This window comes from Rhamphochromis sp. 'chilingali' (genome assembly GCF_963969265.1).
Source record: "Rhamphochromis sp. 'chilingali' genome assembly, chromosome: 12".
Classification (NCBI taxonomy): domain Eukaryota; kingdom Metazoa; phylum Chordata; class Actinopteri; order Cichliformes; family Cichlidae; genus Rhamphochromis; species Rhamphochromis sp. 'chilingali'.
In genome coordinates, this window is record NC_137939.1 from 12,192,496 (window position 1) to 12,211,319 (window position 18,824).

The following is an 18,824-nucleotide window of genomic DNA, read 5'->3' on the forward strand; positions in this document are numbered from 1 at the left end:
GTACAGATACACTGGAGAGGTAGTGTTAAGCAGAGCTGAGGAAGTCCTTTGCAGCCTTCTCTGGAACAACAGTTTCAGATTTCCTTTTCAAGGAATCATTAATGGTGTGTTTGGATGTTATACTTCATCAAATTTAATTATCATTTGTGTGTAGAAAATTGAATTTAAAAATTCATTTTTCCATAATAGCACAGCTAAATTTGAAATTAAAACCTGAATGACAAACAGTTTTAAATGGACTTTATATAATAACCCTGGCTTAATTATTCTAAAAATCAATTAACTGCATTCATTTCAGGACAAAAAAAATGTTTCGCTGCTTTTCTGAATGAATAAGACTGTTAAATTTACGAGAAAAGGTTTTTACATGTGTATCTGTTAAAAATCTAACGTGTTCCTTTCCTTTAACAGTGGCTTTTCAACCTTCTCTAAAAACCCAGTTATACCCTGCAATGCATGCATCATATAGAATTCAATTTACAGGCTTTTTTGAGTTTTATTATTTATATTTTTATATTCAATTTTATTTTCAGTTCAAGGAAATCTACTGTTAAAGAGCAGTTCATTGCTCATTGTTCATTGCAGGGAGGCTGCAGGTAGAGAGGCAGGGTACACGCTGGACAGGTCTGTGACAAGCTAATACAGAGGGACAGGTGATCTTTTACTCACATCACACCTACTGCAATTTAGAATCGCCAATTAACCTAATATGCATGTGGGAGGAAGCATGAGTGCGCAGAGGAAACCCAAATTGACACAAGGAGAACATGAAAACTCAAAGTGCTAACCACAATGCTACACTAGTAGCATCTCTTAAAGCCAAAGTCAAAGAAGAGACTCAATAATTGCCTTACTTATTCATGGTCTTAACATCGACCACAATAACCACGATTTTGGTCACAATCCAGCAGCTCTACTCACAACTAAATAAGTATTTATGTAGGGCTTTATATCCAACATCATCCAACAGCAGATTTCTTATTTTTAGGAGACAATAATCTTTTAATTAACGAAAATTGACGAAAATAAATGTCAATTTTCTCCTGAAGGTGAATTCCTTGTGCTTCTATAAAATACGTTATGCATTTTAGCAAAAAAAGAAAATAAATATTACATTTAATAGTGCACACATATATACACAACACTTGCTTTTGAATTTTGCTAAAACCTTAACATTTACAGAGTTTACATTTCTTAAATTAACGCCACTATTCACCCAGATAAGCTTTAGTGATTCTGTTACAGTCATACATGAAAGCAGATGGCAGAAAATACACATCTAACAGCCCGTTTCCCTCACAGGAACCTTTGTTGAGACTTCAATCTTGTTTCCAGTGTTAACTGCATGACTAAAAGGTGTCATCACATCACAAATCGGCCAAGTACACAATATATCAAGTCTGGTGTCTGAAACCATTGAAGTAAGAATGCAAGAAAGGGATGAAGTGAATTTGGATTCAAAAAGAGAAAAGGAAAAAGTGGTCCGCTCTCTTTGGGCTCATCTGGTTAAATGATGATTATACAAAAAATAAAAATAAAAATCTGACATTCACAGATATTATCCTTATTTTCTATATGGCTTGCATATAATTTGATAGATTACAGAAACTTTTGTTTGCCGCACAATAAAAAAAAAGAAGTAGCATCTGTGAAATTATGTCCATTTTTATATTAGTGGGTGACATAAAAATGAAGAGATTTCTATGTAATGTGATCAGTGGATATTGCAGTGTAATTAGATTATTAATATTTTATATTCTTACATGAAAATGGTAGTTACATTTTTCTAATTCAGTTTCTTCTTGCACATACTGCAAATTGAACTTCAGCTTTGATTAAATGATGTAATTTAACCATGCTACTATTAGAAGAGTGAAGATAGACGGCTGCACCATCGGCTGTTAATTTAAAATGAATATCCATCTATGAATCAATGACTTTTACAAAAATACTGGCGGTTGCCAGTGGTACCCCTCAGACTTCTATGAACTTCAAAATCTTACGTCAGCTTGTTCTCAAGTTATTGCATTCATGAGATTTGGTGACTCGCTGATCTAGAGGCCCAGGTCAATGATATTCAAACTAGTCAGAGATTTTTAGTAGATACACCTTTGGCATCAATTTGAAACTCATATGTCATTTCGTTCTGGAGTTATCACATTAACTAACTTGGGAGTTCATGAGGCAGACCCGCCAGGGTGACAACAATAACCCATTAGCTTAACGAATCAGAGGTACAAAGACACCCATCAAGATCAGTCTAAACTCAGACTGATAAAGGTGGGGCTGATGTTTTCTTTGGTAAAGGTTGAATCTGGACAAACACCCATAATTGTATTGTTTAGGAAGTCCTGATAGTGTCTTATAGAAAAAACGGTGAGGTTAATAATGTTTGAGAATATTAAAAATTATTAACCTCAAAAATGCCTTTATTTCTTTAATACTAGACTTTCTTACTTACACTCCTACACTACATACACACACTCCAATTTATTAGATGCTCAGGCAAGCAGACCTGACCACCTGGTAGATAGGTTGCAACAGCAGAGCACACTGGATGCCACTCCTGTCATGTCCTTGCAATATGGAACGCCAGGACTGCCATAATGAATTAATTAAATACACCATTAAATAATTAATTAAATGTGTCAATAATTAATTAAAATTGGAATTAATTAATTAAATAAATAGTTATGACACATTTAATTAATTATTTATGTATTTCATATATTAATTAATTATTGACACATTTAATTAATTATTTATGTATTTCACATTTTAATTAATTATTGACACATTTAATTAATTAATTATTGACACATTTAATTAATTAATTATTGACACATTTAATTAATTAATTATTGACACATTTAATTAATTAATTATTGACACATTTAATTAATTATTGACACATTTAATTAATTATTGACACATTTAATTAATTATTTAATGATATATTTATTTATTTATTTCATTTTGGCAGTCTTGGCGCCTGGCTCTCGTCATGAAATAATTTTATCTGTCAGCCTCACCCATCAAACTCAGGGGGCGGGGTTAACGCTGCCCATGCAGCTTCTCTAACATTTGATTGGTTGCCGTGCAAAGTAAGTCAAAACAGGTCGATCCTAGATAATCGATTGCTTGTGTAGACTTGGAGCAGCCAGTTATCCCAGAATGCAGATCAAATCACAGGCAGCAATGGTGGTGGTGTAGTTTTAAAATACCCCGTTTTTCTGTCACCAGCTACACTTTTAACAGTGTTTTAGCCGCGAATGTCGCGCCGTATGTCTGGTCAGGTTGTCAACATAGAACATGCTTGCAAAAGTGCTCAGATGTTTTCAGAGATTTCACTAGCTCTGCTAACAGTTAGCATGCAGAGCGCACCGAGGGGGTACATTAACCGGTTTGTTTACATATTCCACTCTCCGTGTTCCACATGTTGCATTCGCAGATTCTCATTTTCACCGAACGATCGTCTCTTTCCGCCTGGTCTTGTGTCTCTGTGCTTCTGTAACATAAAGAACGAGCTGACATTTTTCTCACGAAACCAGCGATCAGCTCAGCAGACCCTCAGTTTACCTGCATGCATCCTCCTCCTCATCTGTCAGCTGTTTAACACCTGCTGCTAATTCAAGAAACACGCCTAGTTACCTGGTGATAGTCACAGTTTAACTGCACAAGATAAGTAAATATAGTATTTTCCCCGAGCGCAGAGCTGCTGGAGCTTGTTTCCTTACAGAGCACTTTATAGGCGAGCCAGCTTTATCAGCGGCTGATGTCCAATCACCAGCACACAGCTTTCAAACCTCAGCTGAGTTTTAGCTCTCAGTGGTTAAACGCTGGACTTCATTCACTCAGGTTCTGTTTGTCGGGTCACGTTTACTTCGCTGTTTTATTTACAACTGAGCAAATTGGTTTGGCTGAGGTTAAAGTTACGTTTCATAACTGCATAGTTTCACAGACGTTTAATGGTTCACTGGCACATGTGTTAGACTGAACTATCATCTAAATATCATCTGTTTTTTTAATAGTTATTCAACTGTATTCTAAGCACCAGCTGTCTGTTAGAATGTGATTTTTTTTCTCTCTCTGTTGGCAGAGGTATAAAAATGCGCAGGAAAATCTGACGTGCATGGCGAACTTCACCGACGATATTTAGGGAGGAATAAACACACATCAAACATAAATGAACCATTTGCCTGTCTCCATAATTGAGAGAATTTTCTCTTCTTATGTCAACACACTCTCTCTCTCTCTCTCTCTTTTTTTTTTTTTTTCTTTTTTTTTTCTTTTTCGGTCATGTTATGTTTACCTGTCAAAGGCTTGTTACAAACTATGAAACACATTGTGCAGACTTCTGGATGTTAGAAGAAAACTAATACTGCTCATGAATGAGACTAAAGGCAGGAAGGTGTCCTTTAAAACTAAACATGTTAATAGGACCTCCCTGTTTATATCATAGTTTAAGATATAGCACGTGTATTTCAGTAATAGCCTGCTGAGGCCACTATACGTGCTGGCCTCATATCAAATGTGAAGGCAGACTGAGTCTATGTTTGACGTTTGTTTATATCTAATCTTCCTTTTCAAACATTTAAACAGCAGCGAGTCTGCAGCTGAGGGAATACAAATTCAAATTGTCGGAACAGGTTTGCTCGTTTCTTGGATTCATTTGGTGATTTATTAAATGTATAACTGTTATTCTAATCTGCTGCTGAGTCTCTTACACTTTTCTTTATGCTGTATATTTTCACGTCTCTGGAATAGTTGGCAGTTAGATAGTCAGCTGGGAAACTTTGTGTTAACTCATGGAGCTGAGGATATCGTGGATATGCTGACCTCGCTGCGTGGTGTACAGAGCGAGGTCAGCATGATTAATATTCACAATAAAAATATTAGCCGAACATCATGAAGTCTGTATGTGTTTCATAGTGTCGAACAATCTTTGTACAGTTAAAGCCAGCAGTTACTACATGACGGAAACACCAACGTTATCTCTTTTATGTGTTTATACACAGGTCACGCTGATTACTGAACAAAAACCCAAAGATCAGATGTTAAACAGATTTATTTGCTCTCTCTCCTCCTTAAACATGTTTTTAATGTTAGTTATAATTCAGAATTGGCGACTGAAACACGTAGGACACATAAGAACATCAGGAAATAAAACACCGATAAATATAACCTCAGTAAAAGAAGTCAGCGGGGGTTACTACAGCTGTGTACCGGGGCCTGCGCTTTGTCGGTGGGATTGCTTGCGAGGCGAGCGGGTCTATCCCACGCTTTGCCGTGAGACTGGGACGACATCTCCGAAATCATCGAAACACTTTTGCAAAGAGGCTGTATCTTGACAAACCGACCAGACACATGAAGATTAAACCACTACATTCTCGGCTAAAAAAATATTAAAACGGTATTTGGTAACACACAAACAGGGTTTTTCAAAGCTCAGTTCTGTTAGCTTCCACATGCCGGTTGTTGTGTGCTAGAAACAATGGCCACCAGGCCAAAGCAATGGTTTTGACTCGATCAGCGTTAACCCCGCCCCCTGAGTTTGATGGGTGAGGCTGACAGATAAAATTATTTCATGATGAGAGCCAGGCGCCAAGACTGCCAAAATGAAATAAATAAATATATCATTAAATAATTAATTAAATGTGTCAATAATTAATTAAAATGTGAAATACATAAATAATTAATTAAATATGTCAATAATTAATTAATTAAATGTGTCAATAATTAATTAAAACGTGAAATACATAAATAATTAATTAAATGTGTCAATAATTAATTAATTACATATATCATAACTATTTATTTAATTAATTAATTCCAATTTTAATTAATTATTGCCACATTTAATTAATTATTTAATGGTGTATTTAATTAATTCATTATGGCAGTCCTGGCGTTCCATATTGCAGGGGCTCCCCCCCAAATAATATACTGGATATTGTTCAAACTACTTTCTTAAGTCAGCTATCAGGCTGCTTAATATCAGCCTTGCTCTGTCTATCTATACACGAACGGTATTAAGAATGGCATTTTTGGTCAAACAGCTGTTTACCAGTCACATTTAATAAATTAATCTAAATGTGCCTTACATAATAAAATTACACCTGTTCAGCTATTTCCATGTAGTGAAACTAGAGTGTGTTTTGTACTGACCTGTCTCTGTAGCTGCGGCTGCATCATCGTAGGATACTGCTGTCCATTATGTCTCGGCTGACTGGTGGGCATTCGACCCGGCGATGGGCCAGGTAGACGCATATGGTGTGAGGAAGGGTACAATGGGGGGCCCGGCCCCCCATTCATACCCCCAGGCCCTCGTGGTATCTGCTGCATACTGATGAGTCTTGGGGGCTGGTGGAAAACAAAAACAGAAACCATACAGACATATTCGACTCCTGTTCTAGCAAACATGGTCGCCAGAGACATGTCAATGATGATGATTAATGCTCATATGGCAATCACTTCAATCATTTATTCTACGGAGACACTTCAACTACTACAGCTTCTCAAACTTCTAGAATTCTACTTATTCCCAACAGGAAACATGTTTTTAAATTAAGTCTCACTGAACTTTTTTGTCTAAGTAAATGTTTTTTGCCAGATTTGAAGCCAATAAAAGTATTTAAGAGGTATTGCAGCATCCATCCACACTGCTGACACAGAGGTTTAGTAACACATTATTTTTTGCTACACTAGATTTACAGTTTATTCCAAAATGGCCCCTTAGCTGGGAATGATTTCATACCTGCTGCTGAACCATGGATGGGCCAGCCTGCCTGGATGCAATGCGCATCTGTTGCTGTATTTGCTGCTGGTGTTGCTGCTGTTGTTGTTGGTGCTGCTGCTTCTGGTGTGCATAAGCTGCCTGCTGCATGTGTTGCAGTCTGAGTTGTGCCAGGTTGATCTGTCCTGGGTGTTTGCTGGGGAGACCTTGAACTGGGGATATAGGTGGTCCGCTTACCATCACGGCGCCGGGCGGCTGTGCAGGTGGAGGTGGTTTCTCAATAACCAAATTACCTAAAACAAGAGGATGGAGGCCAGTGAGCTGAATTTAAAGAAGCACACGGAATAAACGATCCCTTTATTTACTTAGAGCAGTGTCTGTCACGTAGAAATAAACAGCTTGTAAGAACATTAGACGAAATATTCACTAGAACAAATCAATACTTAATGCACTGACATGGTAGTTGATGAGGTATAATTTGGGTATACATTTCTCTCACCTAGATTAACCACATTTTTGGCCCAGAAGGTGGGGTCACAGAAGAAGCGCACAACTCCGTTGGCCTGGGGTGCTGGCTCCAGTCTAACTTTGAAGAGCTGGCGTAGCTGATACAGGATCTGCATGCATTCATGCACACACAGAGAATAATGTTCTTCAGTTACAGAGCCTGGCTAAGCAAGCAACAAATATTATGTTTATCAGCAGGCCCTTTGGGAGCATTACTCAACAATCCCACAACAAATTTATCTCAATTATCACATTTGCTGGCTATCTTGTGGTAGGCGGTTAAATTCACATGGCAGAGCCATCCATCCACATACAAGGGGATTAATTTTGCAACTATATCAATACAGCTTGGCCAGCAGGGTACAACAGGGACAAAAATACTCTTCTTAAATTGCTCCATTACATAGAACCACAGGCAATAAAAACACTAACATACAAGCTACCATACCTCCTTATATTAATTGCAATTCACACGTGATCACGATCATTAGGTCATGTGACTAAAATATTCATTAAAAGAAGATCAAACACTTTATATAGTATGATTCTTTGGATGTACGGGGCTTTGGCATCCGCTTAAAGCCAAATCCAATGCTTTTTCAAGTCTGCTTTGTTCAGGCCATACAGTTAGCTCCACCATCTCCACTGCTGATCATCTGGAGCCCTTGAGAAACATACCAGCCTCTTGCTGTAGAGCAGTGCTGTGCTGCTGCCAGTAGTGATGGCCCAGTGGCAGAAGTTGAGCACATGATGAATCTGTTGTGCCAGTTGGGTAGTGTCTTTATGCTGAGCCACAAGCCTCATACTGCGTTCTTTGGTCACACTCTAAGACAAAAAGAGAGATTATATTGGTTAAGAAATTGCTACTCAAAGAGTCTAAACACTCCAGCTGAATGAATAAGTCATGATCAAGCCAAATCTCCCTCAAGGCAAAAATAAAGCACATGCATGGAAAAGGATTAGATCCTTAGATTTGATTAGATTAAAATCTAACAATCCCTGCAGGTTGCCTGGGTTACTGCGGTAGAGTTTAACAGAAAATAGCAAAAAAAAATAATAAGAAAATAGGCACAATACATGAAGTGTAGAAACACAATGTGAAAAAGGTTCCGCTAACAAAATGCTTGCATCTATGAGCCGGGCTCCAGACATAAAAACTCTCGAAAAGCCTTTTGCCAACCACACGTCTTTAACTGTGCAATTTCAGTGAAATTACTATGTTTCAACGCTGTTACAGTGAGTCGCCTGGCACAGCCTGAGCTCTCATAAATTCGTTCAAGTACTGCTGCTGTAATTTCAATCCATTCCACCAAACCAATTATGAATTTGCAGCAAATTATTAAGTTCTGATCCAGACTAGCTTCCACTAATATTCTCTTACCTCCAACTGCTGCAGCAGAGACTTGCCCTTTTTGTTGATTTCATTTATAAGAGTAAAAACTGCAATTTTGATCTCATGCTCCACCTTCCTGTGTGTCTCATTAAGTTCTTTTAACCTGGGTTAAGGTAAGCAAAAAGAGGACACAAATGATTTACATAGAAATACCAGCCAGAAGTATATACATCCCCCAACTGTGTCAACAGGTAGCACTGGTTATGAAAAAGTCGCACCTGCTTTGCACCTGAGAGACAGAATAATGGACAAAGTTCTTCTTTTCCTGTAATTTGGCCATAGTGGTCTCAATGATGCTTTTATGGTTCTGGAAAGCCTCTTCCAGAAACTGGTACCTGGGAGTTGAAAGATAACATCAGGAAAAAAAATATAAGAACAAATGACACAGTACTCAAAGAACACCAAATCATACACGCACAAAATAAGGGTTCATGGCAGGTTGAATCACCATGAACCATGTTTACTTGTCGTTCTTCTTGGCTTATTGCACCCTTAAAGTGAATTAGCAAGACATGTGCTCAGAGCTCATCAGAAGAAGCCAGAGACGCTGACTGTTTTATATTGTGGATTGTCATTTATGCTTAGAAATATATACTCATACATGCTTAGAGTTATATAATCAATTGCATATTGATAGGATGTCTGATCCTTAGTAGTCTGCAAAGACTGTGTGTGCCTTCCACAGGGTTCTGGCATGCACACACATCCTAAGGTCATGAGAGAGGTCGTACCTTCTCTTACTGATTTATGGTATAGGAGGGACACCTACTCTGTATATGTTTAAGTATAAGAGCCCTTTGTTTAGGTGGACCGCTGGACTCCTGGCACCAGCTTTGGGGAGCATGCTACACATGCTTGGATTTCCCCTTGTGGGGAAAATTAATTTATTAATTAAGTTATTCTATTCCTGTTTTCATGTCCTGTTTTATGACCACTGACATTAAAAGTATCGCTCCTCATTCATTTTCACAGTTGCTTCAAAATAAGTGTGTAGATAAATACCTGGGGGGTTGCTAAGATAGCTGCTGAGTGGGAACGGTTGTTCTAGATAGACTTTGATACCATCAAGTTGCAAACAACTTTCAATTAGAGGGCAGACGATTTATTAGTTTTGTGCAGATAATGGAAAAAAGGGTTGATGTTCCTAAAGGTGAGTCTCTCTTTGGAATAATTGAAACTGATAAGCATAATTTGATACAAAAACAATATTCTCATTATATTACTACTGAATCCTAACCTGCTAACCTGTAAACAAAACATTTTAAAGCCTCATGGCAGTATGTACATTAAATTTGGTGTGTCAATATGAAAGAGGTGCAAAATGCCCAGACACCAGTGGCTGCCAGCAAAGTAGGCAATCATTCTTAAACCTTAGTGTGCTGGGTTACTGCAGTAGCCCAATGTTAGGATTATTGGGGTAAAAACAAAAACACACTGTGCAATTAGTCACACAAGATAGAGACACTTTACCACATAAGAAAGCTGAAAGACAAGCAGCTGACAGATGAAAAAGGCATGTGCATGCTGAGCTACCTGTGCTCCTTGTGCTCCAGCAGCTGGCAGTCCCTACAGGTTAAAGTGTCACATGTCTCACAGAAAAGCTTCAGTGGCTCCTGCTTGTGGATGGGGCAAAAAACGGGCCTCTGTTCTGAGGTGCTGACAGACTCTGTAAATACACACCAGAAGAAGACATCATGAACACTCAGGAAAATAGTGATACTGGCAAGGAGTGAAAATGACCACAAGGAAAAAAACCAAACAAAACAACACAAGTCAATGGAAGATCAAACAAGACTGCAAAGAAAGAGAAAATAAGACAGAAGCTATAAGAAAACTAGAGATTGGATCCTCTCTCCAGCCTGAGGGGTTCCATCGAATCCATGAGATCTGCAGCACTATTACCATGGCAACAACCAATCAGCTTTACCACAGACACTGCATGTCAACTACTGTTTGCCTCGTTCAGTCTTTTGTAATGTTAGCCTCACTAAGTAGCAGCCAAAACTTCACTGTAAGAGTCGGAGTCTTACCAGACGCAGCATCAGCATCCTCCTTTGTACGAATTTTGTGGTCCTTTGTGATTTTCACCCTCTGGTGGGCCTCCACACAGGTTTTACACAGCCACTCTCCACACTCCACACAAAACCCTATAGTTCCTGCATTGTCCTCACAACTTGTGCACACCTTGGAAAGACAACACCAATTAGCACCTAAAACAAAGTATCAAAATGTGGTGATATCATACCAACATCATAATCTAGTCTTCTTCTTTTTTTTTTAAACACCATTTTTGGGACAATGTAACATTTTGTGCTACCAAAAAAAAAAAAAAAAAAAAAAGTAATAATCCACCATTATAAAACATATTTTGACAAAGCATGAACTATCAAATTCTCGCTCTATGGCGCAAATACACCAAAGATATATTAATACAGAATTATTCTCACAGTAACTCTGTTTTGTAGGTAACTTGTTAAAACTGACAATAGTTTACAATTTATTTTTCTAACACTAACATTAAAAATAAGTGAAGGTTTAATCTTGGAAAAGTGTGAATTATACACAACTCTAAAAGGTGTTGGGGTATTTAATTCTGAAATGTTGTGGGTCATTTTAGTGGGTCACGAGGTGCAGGAGTGTGGTTTTACTTGCAGCAGTAAAAGAAAACCAATGAATTCAAACAATATTCAGCTTCTTCACTGCAACATAAATCTGCATTTTTAAGTTTTAAGGATGATCTGGTAGTCAATTTTGTGTCATCACTGAAAGATACTCATTTGTTTTGACAAATAACTGAAAATTAAAATAATATGATTACAACTAACTAAGTCTTCCACATTAAGATACTGGCAAAATTCCTGTTTGAAGAATCTAAATGACTCTTCAAGACTTGTTTTGGGAGACTGAACTAATGCCATTTTCATATGTTTTTAACGGCACGAGGATGGAAAGCCGGAGTGAAATTAGAACCTGAAAAGGTATAATCCAGATAAAAATTACCTCGTTTTGGTAAGCTGTTTGCACTTCCACAGATCATGTAATGCGCCTCAGTTTTGTCACTTGCCAGTTTTAAACAAGAACTAAATAGGATCATTCTGATTCATGTACGGACTTTTAAATATTACCAAACCCAGATTACAAGTACTTTAACTTGAACGCATCTACTTTGAATTATTGTATTTATATCATGACAAGTTGAAAATATTGAGGAGAACAACATGTAGCATGGTGTAATATTGCTAAAAGAAATTTTATGTAAAAAAAAAATTATTTTTTTTTTGGGGGGGGGGGGGGGGGGGCTGTGTAGGTGTCCTTTAAATTTTGCATTTAAAGGACATGTATCAGTTTGACAGTCTTGTAACACTGTTTAAGAGTTCTAGTTTTCTTTCTTGACAACCTTTTGATTTTGACTTTGGTTTATTTTTTCCATTGTAATCCAGTCTGAATCAGGGATTATGGTAATCCTTGATATTCTGGATCACAATAATCATTATCCTGTTCAAACTAGAGATTTGATATGGATTAAAAAAAATTAGCTGGGTCACCTGATCCTATCTGATTACATGATCCTGTTGTTCCTTTGAACTAGATTTCAGGATTTGATCCTGTCTGATTGGATTAATACTACCAGATTACTTTTGAAAAACTGGACCCTGGTAGGGGAAATTTAAAATCCAGCTGATATTTACAACTTCCCTAACATCTAAAGATAAAGCTTCTGAAAGGAGCCTTGGTGTTTTTACTTGGCTTTTATCATGTCACAGGTCACAGTGTGGAGTTTGCATGTTCTCCCTGTGCCTGCTTGGCTTTCCTCGAATTTCTTGCCACCGTCCAAAAACACGTGTGTTAAGTTAACTGGAGATTCTGAAATGGTTGCAAGTGTGAATGTGAGCATGGATGATTGAATGATCTCTCTCTATTAGTGATGTGATAGACTGATAACCTCTCTAGGGTAAATCCCGCCTCACACCCAGTGCCAGCTGGGACAAGTTCAAGCTCCCCCACTTACAACCCCAAATTGGATAAGTGCTAAAGCAGATGAACATTCACAAAGGATTTAAAATAAAAGCATACTAGAAGGTACCATCGCAGCCCACAGTTCTTCAGGAACAGGTTTACTGTCTCACAAAAACTGGTTTGAAAAACAAAAACAAAAACAAAAAAGAAAAAAAAAAAAAAAAAATCACCAAAGTGGGTAACAGACGGTTGAACATTAACTAGAACCAGAAGAACAGGTGTCAATTAGGGCTGTGCAATATGACCAAAATCTCATATCCCCATATAAACATTTCTTGGTGTAACAAAGGCAACTCTGCATAATCAGATGAAAGTTTTTAACTAGTTGTTGAATATGTATTCTTACTCAGACGAACTTGTGGCACAGAATGAGCAAAATATAACATGTTGAATATGGGTCTGAGATACAACCCATTAATGAGTAATGTGTAATGAGTCTATATTATCCATGTTTACCAACTCACTTGAGTTAGTGTTACTGTATGTGCGTGATGTAATTTTCAGTTTTTATATGTTCACAACAAAAAGGACTGGATCCTTTTTGAGATTATTTTAAAGAAATTAAAAATTTCAACCTCAGTTGAGATCTTGCCAAACAGCAGACAAAAGTCTTCAAGCACTGGTCCAAATACAAACAAACCAACCATGTCTACATACCTGTGCAGCTTTTTCATCTGATGTGCTGGTGGCCTCTGTAGTATCTTTGACAAAGTAGTTGTCAATAATATCACTTTGCTTGTAGTCCTGGTGGCAAACCGAACACCGCATGACATTAACTAAAGACAGAAGAGAGAAAACAAGGAGAGACTGGGGTCAAAGAAAGTCAAACGTTCAAACACTGGACTGCAGATCAGGTCTTAAGCAAAACAAGTGATACTGGCTGATATTTAGGGAAAAAAAATGGAAACAAGCCAAAGCAGCAGTCACCATCAAGGACAGGCCCATATCCAATTTATGACCTGGCTTATTAAGCTAAGAAAAGTCCTGTTTCAAATAAAAGGGAATAATAACCGTCCTTCAGCAGACTGTCTTATAATTTCTTTTAGGTGAATTCCTGTTGTTATTATGAATTCTTGGCACACTGGAACATCCATGCCTATTCATGGAAGCTAATTGATTTAGTGCTTGTCTGCAGAAGATTCAATCTCATCATTCTTGGCATTTTATTAGCATATTAAATCACATGGCCAGAAAACAACGACTGTTCCACTTAATCATTTTATCTGGTTTTGTTAATGGAATTACTGCTATAATCAGATGCCAACAAATAATTAGTTCAGCACTTTCCCACACAATTTCTAAATCTAATATTAGTCACAAAATGAAACTTAAAATTAATTGGTGTAACAGAATACCCCTCCTCTACCTCATAAACCTATAAATCCCCCCACCCTCCCTCAAGCCAGCTGAGGTATAACCAGTGTAAACCGGTTTGAGCTGGTCTACACTGACTTGAACAGCATACGGCCGGTTTGTGTGAGCTCCAGCTGCATGAGTTGTTGTGTGATTGGTTGTGAGAACAGATGGACTAGAACTGTGTTGAGAAACCCACACAACCATACACAAAAGTACACACACAAAAACAAATGCACCACACTGATGTCACTTTGAACTGGACCTCAGCTCCACAACTCTATATATGCATAAACAAGTAGAAGCTTATTTTAAACTGGACAGGGCTCTCTGTCAAAAAAAAAAAAAGAAAAGAAAAAGAAAAAGAAAATGCGAGGGGAAAATAAAGCTACAGCATGCTAAAACACACACAGGTTGATTCAACTAATTAAATTAATTATCCAAATCCAAAATTATCCTGCAGAAGTAACTTGCATTAGTAGACAACAACAGGTTAACCACAAGTGATCCAGGCAAAACAGATCCATACCAAGAAGATTAAGTCTGGGTATGAAGCAAAGCTGAGCTTAAAAGTCCACATCTAACTTTGTACATCAGATAAAGCATTACTCAGTAACACCGTCAGCTACTTTTGGATATTTCAGTAATTACATCTGCAAGAACCACTACAGCACAGTTCACAACTGTACTGCAGCCCTGACCCTCTGTCAGACTGCAGGTGCTAGCATGTTTTGGCAATGGTGCCATGCAGAGAGCATCGTCTACATGTGCACTGTCAGCAGGGGGCAGTGTTAAAAAAAATATTTTGGAACAACTTTTAATGTTGGCTCGTCTTGTGGTTTTGCTCAGAAGAGCAACAGAGAAGTCATAATGCACCAAGAACTTCTTTGCAGTGAAATGAAACCGAGCAAGAAAAAACACAGTCCACTGTAACCACTTTCTGATATGTGACTTTTGGCATTTTGGACCTCTTTAATATGAACTTTGCCATCATCGTTTTTCCTGGTTGTTTATTTTGTGTTATTTATTTTGAAGACTGCACTCAAGCACATTTGCATTGGCTGCATCCATCACTCTGGAGAGCCAAACACCTACAGACACAAATATAGTTCAGGTCAATTTACCCAACAAGGGTCTGAAATGCAAATGTCTGAAATTATTGGGTCTCATTACTGGGTTTGCCAGCTAACTAGTACATAGTCTGTATTGATATGAGACAACACTCCAGCACAGCCACCATCCTGTGTCCTGCCTCTTTAAAGCTGTATCCAGGCAGCTCACTCACCTAAACCGAGTATTTCCAGTAATGTGTGACCACATTTGAAACAGACCAGACTTTCTTGCTTTGTGCTGGATATGAGAGAGGAAAACTGTGGATACTATCCCAATCTGATTCTCCCAAACTTGTCTTATGTTCATGTGTGAAAAAAATTCATAATAAATTACAACAGCTATTACAGCCAACATTATAAATAAGAAGTATAAAGGTTCAGACACAAGAATGAATGAATGAATTCATCAGCATACTTATCTATTAACTTTCCCCACATTAGTGAATGTGACTTCGGAAATAAAATAAGAAGAAGACATGCCAAACCAATTACTCTTTTCTTTTACCCATTGCTTTGAATGAAACCAACCTCACCATTAAGCAAACTGGTGTTGACACTTATTACTATTGTTATTATAATAACAAATTCATAATAGATTTTGAAACTTTATGTTTAGGTTAACTGTATCAGACTGGAAGCATCTGTTTTCTTCCTGTATGCGTAATTTACTACAGCTACAGTTAAACTTGTAAAAACAAGGTGATCTGTTTTAAGCAAGTTTTGTCATTTAACAATATCTTGTACCACCGATTCTGAACTTTTAAAATCTCTACCCCTGCATATACTGTAACCTCTACATACAAGAGTGTTTGGACAGCATAACTACCCCTAAAAAGCAATGCCTAAATTAAAACTTTGATGTTTTATGACGTTTTTATAACAACACGCTTTTATTACAATACACTGATGTCAGCCTGCTAAATGTAAAAATAGTCATATTCATGAATCAGGCCCTATGGGTAACCCTGCGCACAAAAAGAGCAGATCTTAACAAATCACTGTGATAACAATAGACAACTGATTCATACAGATTCTGCATGACCTTTCATATGAGATAGTTTACTGATTACTTAATATGGTTTCTTGAAATTTTCTTTCAAGTTCAACTTTGACCTTCTGCGCAGACAATTAAGGTCAAATCCTTAGCTAACCTAGATACTCATGTCCCCCAAGGCTTAGTTTATTCTTGTGAAGTTTGAAGGCGATCCATCAAGAACACTGGGTAAGAAATTTAACCAATTTTCACATTTGGTGTGATCTTGACCCAATTTAAATTAGCTCACGCTCTTATTGGCATCTACCATCAGACAAAATTTGAAAGTGAGTGGAAAAAAGAGGAAAACTGTATTCTTGACGGACTCACAGATGAACACTAAAAAAATAAAAATAAAAATAAAACTAAAAATAAATAAAAATAAATAAATAAAAAAAACCACTACAACAACAAAAAACCCTCTTCAGCTTTGATCTCTTTAAAAAACTGTTTTGATGCAATGTAATAACCTCAAAGTTTATAAAATATTTGGTTGTAGTAGTAAGAATTTTCCCTGTAACCACTGAGAGCAGAGAGTTTATTATCCATCACTGAACCTGGCTCAGTGCTGTAACTGGGGCTGAGGGGACATTTGTAATGTTTTATATATTAATATCACATGAATCAATGATTAAAATCTGGTTACTAAGAAACTTTTTACAGGATGCACCTCTTAAAGTGACAGTCGTCACTCTGAGACGTGCCTATACTGCACCACTGAACATGCACTTAAATCTCTCAATAGTTCCTCCTGTTCCTCCAGCAGAAAGACAGCAGAAGGAGCTAAAATAGGACCTCCCCCTAACAAAAAGGGTTCTAAGAACTGTAACCATTCCTAGTTCCTCCAATGCACAGACACAGAAATTTGTGTGTGTGTGTGTGTGTGTGTGGGGGGGGGAGGGGGGGGGGGAGGCACTTCCTCCACATGCTATAAAACCTTTTCTTAACACAAGGTCTAAAAGGCACCATATGTTAACAAGGGGAAGCAACCCTGCTTTGTTTTCCTAAACACCAGCCCAGGTATGACTGAGTGTGGCAGCTAGAGTCACAAAAGGAACATTCAAGACTGAAAATATAGAAGTCCCACTGAACAACAGTATATTCCCTGATGAGTGAGAGGCCATGTGATACAGAAGGCAATATTAGGGTCACTCCTAAAAACAGAACTTAGACAATGTGATATTAAAAATGACTCAAGAAAAAAAAAAAAAAAAAAAAAGAGCTTGGTGACAGGTATTGTAAGAGATAAAACTGTGCTCACATAGCTAAAGATAAATGAAGAATTATATGAGTATAACTTGTAAGGTCTTTTGGATGAAGCAAGAAATACAACACTTGTCTAGCGTAGACTGACAGGAAAGTGATTGGTTTAGTTATACACTCTATGGACAACACTGTCGCCATAGGTTTGAATTTAGGTGTTTCAATCCCATTACCATGTATGTGTAAACTCATGGACCTAGCCAAGCAGTCTGGCTTTACAAGCATTTGTAAAAGAATGGGTCATTAAAAACATCACAGTGAGTTAAAGTGTGGTACTGTGTAGGGCTGCCATGATTAGTCGACTAGTCACGATTACGTCGACTATCAAAATCGTGACGACTGATTTAATAGTCGACGCGTCGTTTGAAGCTTTGTAAGATCACAAAAGACGCAGGAATGAGTAGTAGGATTTAAGAGTGTAATAACGGACTGAAACAGAAGAGGGCAGCACTGCATGTACAAGGATGCCAGCTGCCGTTAAACCCTGAAGAAGAAGAAGAAGCAGCAGCTGTGTCCAAGAATTCATAGCGCAGCCCAGCTCAGTTTCAAACGACGGCGGCAGCTAGTTAGTTTTAAAATTACTCTTATTATTCTTTCTGGGTCACAAAATAAACGTTGAACATATTTCCAGGCGAGAATGTAACTGTATAAACCTCAAATATCTGCTCAGTTTATCAAGACACCACATATTTTCAAAAACGCGCCGACGTTTTCGGAGACGTCAGTTACCCACTAGCTCGATAGCGAGCCGGGGGCTAGGCTCACTAGAGCCCGTGAGAACACCGGACTCCCGGCAAATCGTTTTCAAACCCACCGCCTCTTTCGCTACTGAGGTTAAACATACATAAGTCACTTAGATAACTTAAACATGTTATTGTTTGGCTTTTTTTTGTATTTTATTTGTTCCTGAGTAAATCGGTTTGGCTGAGATTAAAGTTATAGTTTTTACACAGCTGAATAAACGTCAAGCAGACAACTGATTATCAGAAGTGTGAGATGTTCGAGAATATACTCCAGTGTCCCGTTATATTTTAGATAACAGGGAGTTTATTAAACTTCATCGAAACAATCTGTAAATTTCATTAAAATTTAATAAACTATCATCTTGTCTTTATTTTTAGTTAAGACATACCTTAAACACATAAAGCTGTAAGCTAATGATAGTTATATAAGAGCAGATGCATGCTGGTGCAATATGCTGTACGTTTTACGTCCAATGGATGATGATCTGATTAGTCGACTAATCGCAAAAATAATCGGTGACTAGTAGACTATCAAAATAATCGTTTGTGGCAGCCCTAGTACTGTGTGTTGATACTACCACTGCAACAGGTCAGTTTGTGACATTTCTTCCCTCCTAGACATTCCACAATCAGCTGTAAATGATATTATTGCAGAGTGGCAGGTTTT

At 37.7% G+C, this 18,824-nt stretch overlaps 1 protein-coding gene across 3 annotated transcripts in view; it reads right to left on the reverse strand.

Moving 5' to 3' along the window:
• The window catches only part of trim33 (tripartite motif containing 33), a gene marked incomplete at its 5' end in the record, with an annotated part of 33,601 nt that overhangs the window by 12,330 nt on the left and 2,447 nt on the right, over positions 1–18,824 (reverse strand). For all 3 annotated transcript variants that reach the window (XM_080900177.1, XM_080900176.1, XM_080900178.1), the window contains 9 exons: positions 6,169–6,363; positions 6,758–7,029; positions 7,236–7,353; positions 7,922–8,068; positions 8,625–8,739; positions 8,855–8,971; positions 10,170–10,302; positions 10,667–10,820; positions 13,311–13,429. In XM_080900177.1, the coding sequence (XP_080756303.1) occupies positions 6,169–6,363; positions 6,758–7,029; positions 7,236–7,353; positions 7,922–8,068; positions 8,625–8,739; positions 8,855–8,971; positions 10,170–10,302; positions 10,667–10,820; positions 13,311–13,429 (1,370 nt within the window). The remainder of the gene's footprint in view (positions 1–6,168; positions 6,364–6,757; positions 7,030–7,235; positions 7,354–7,921; positions 8,069–8,624; positions 8,740–8,854; positions 8,972–10,169; positions 10,303–10,666; positions 10,821–13,310; positions 13,430–18,824) is intronic.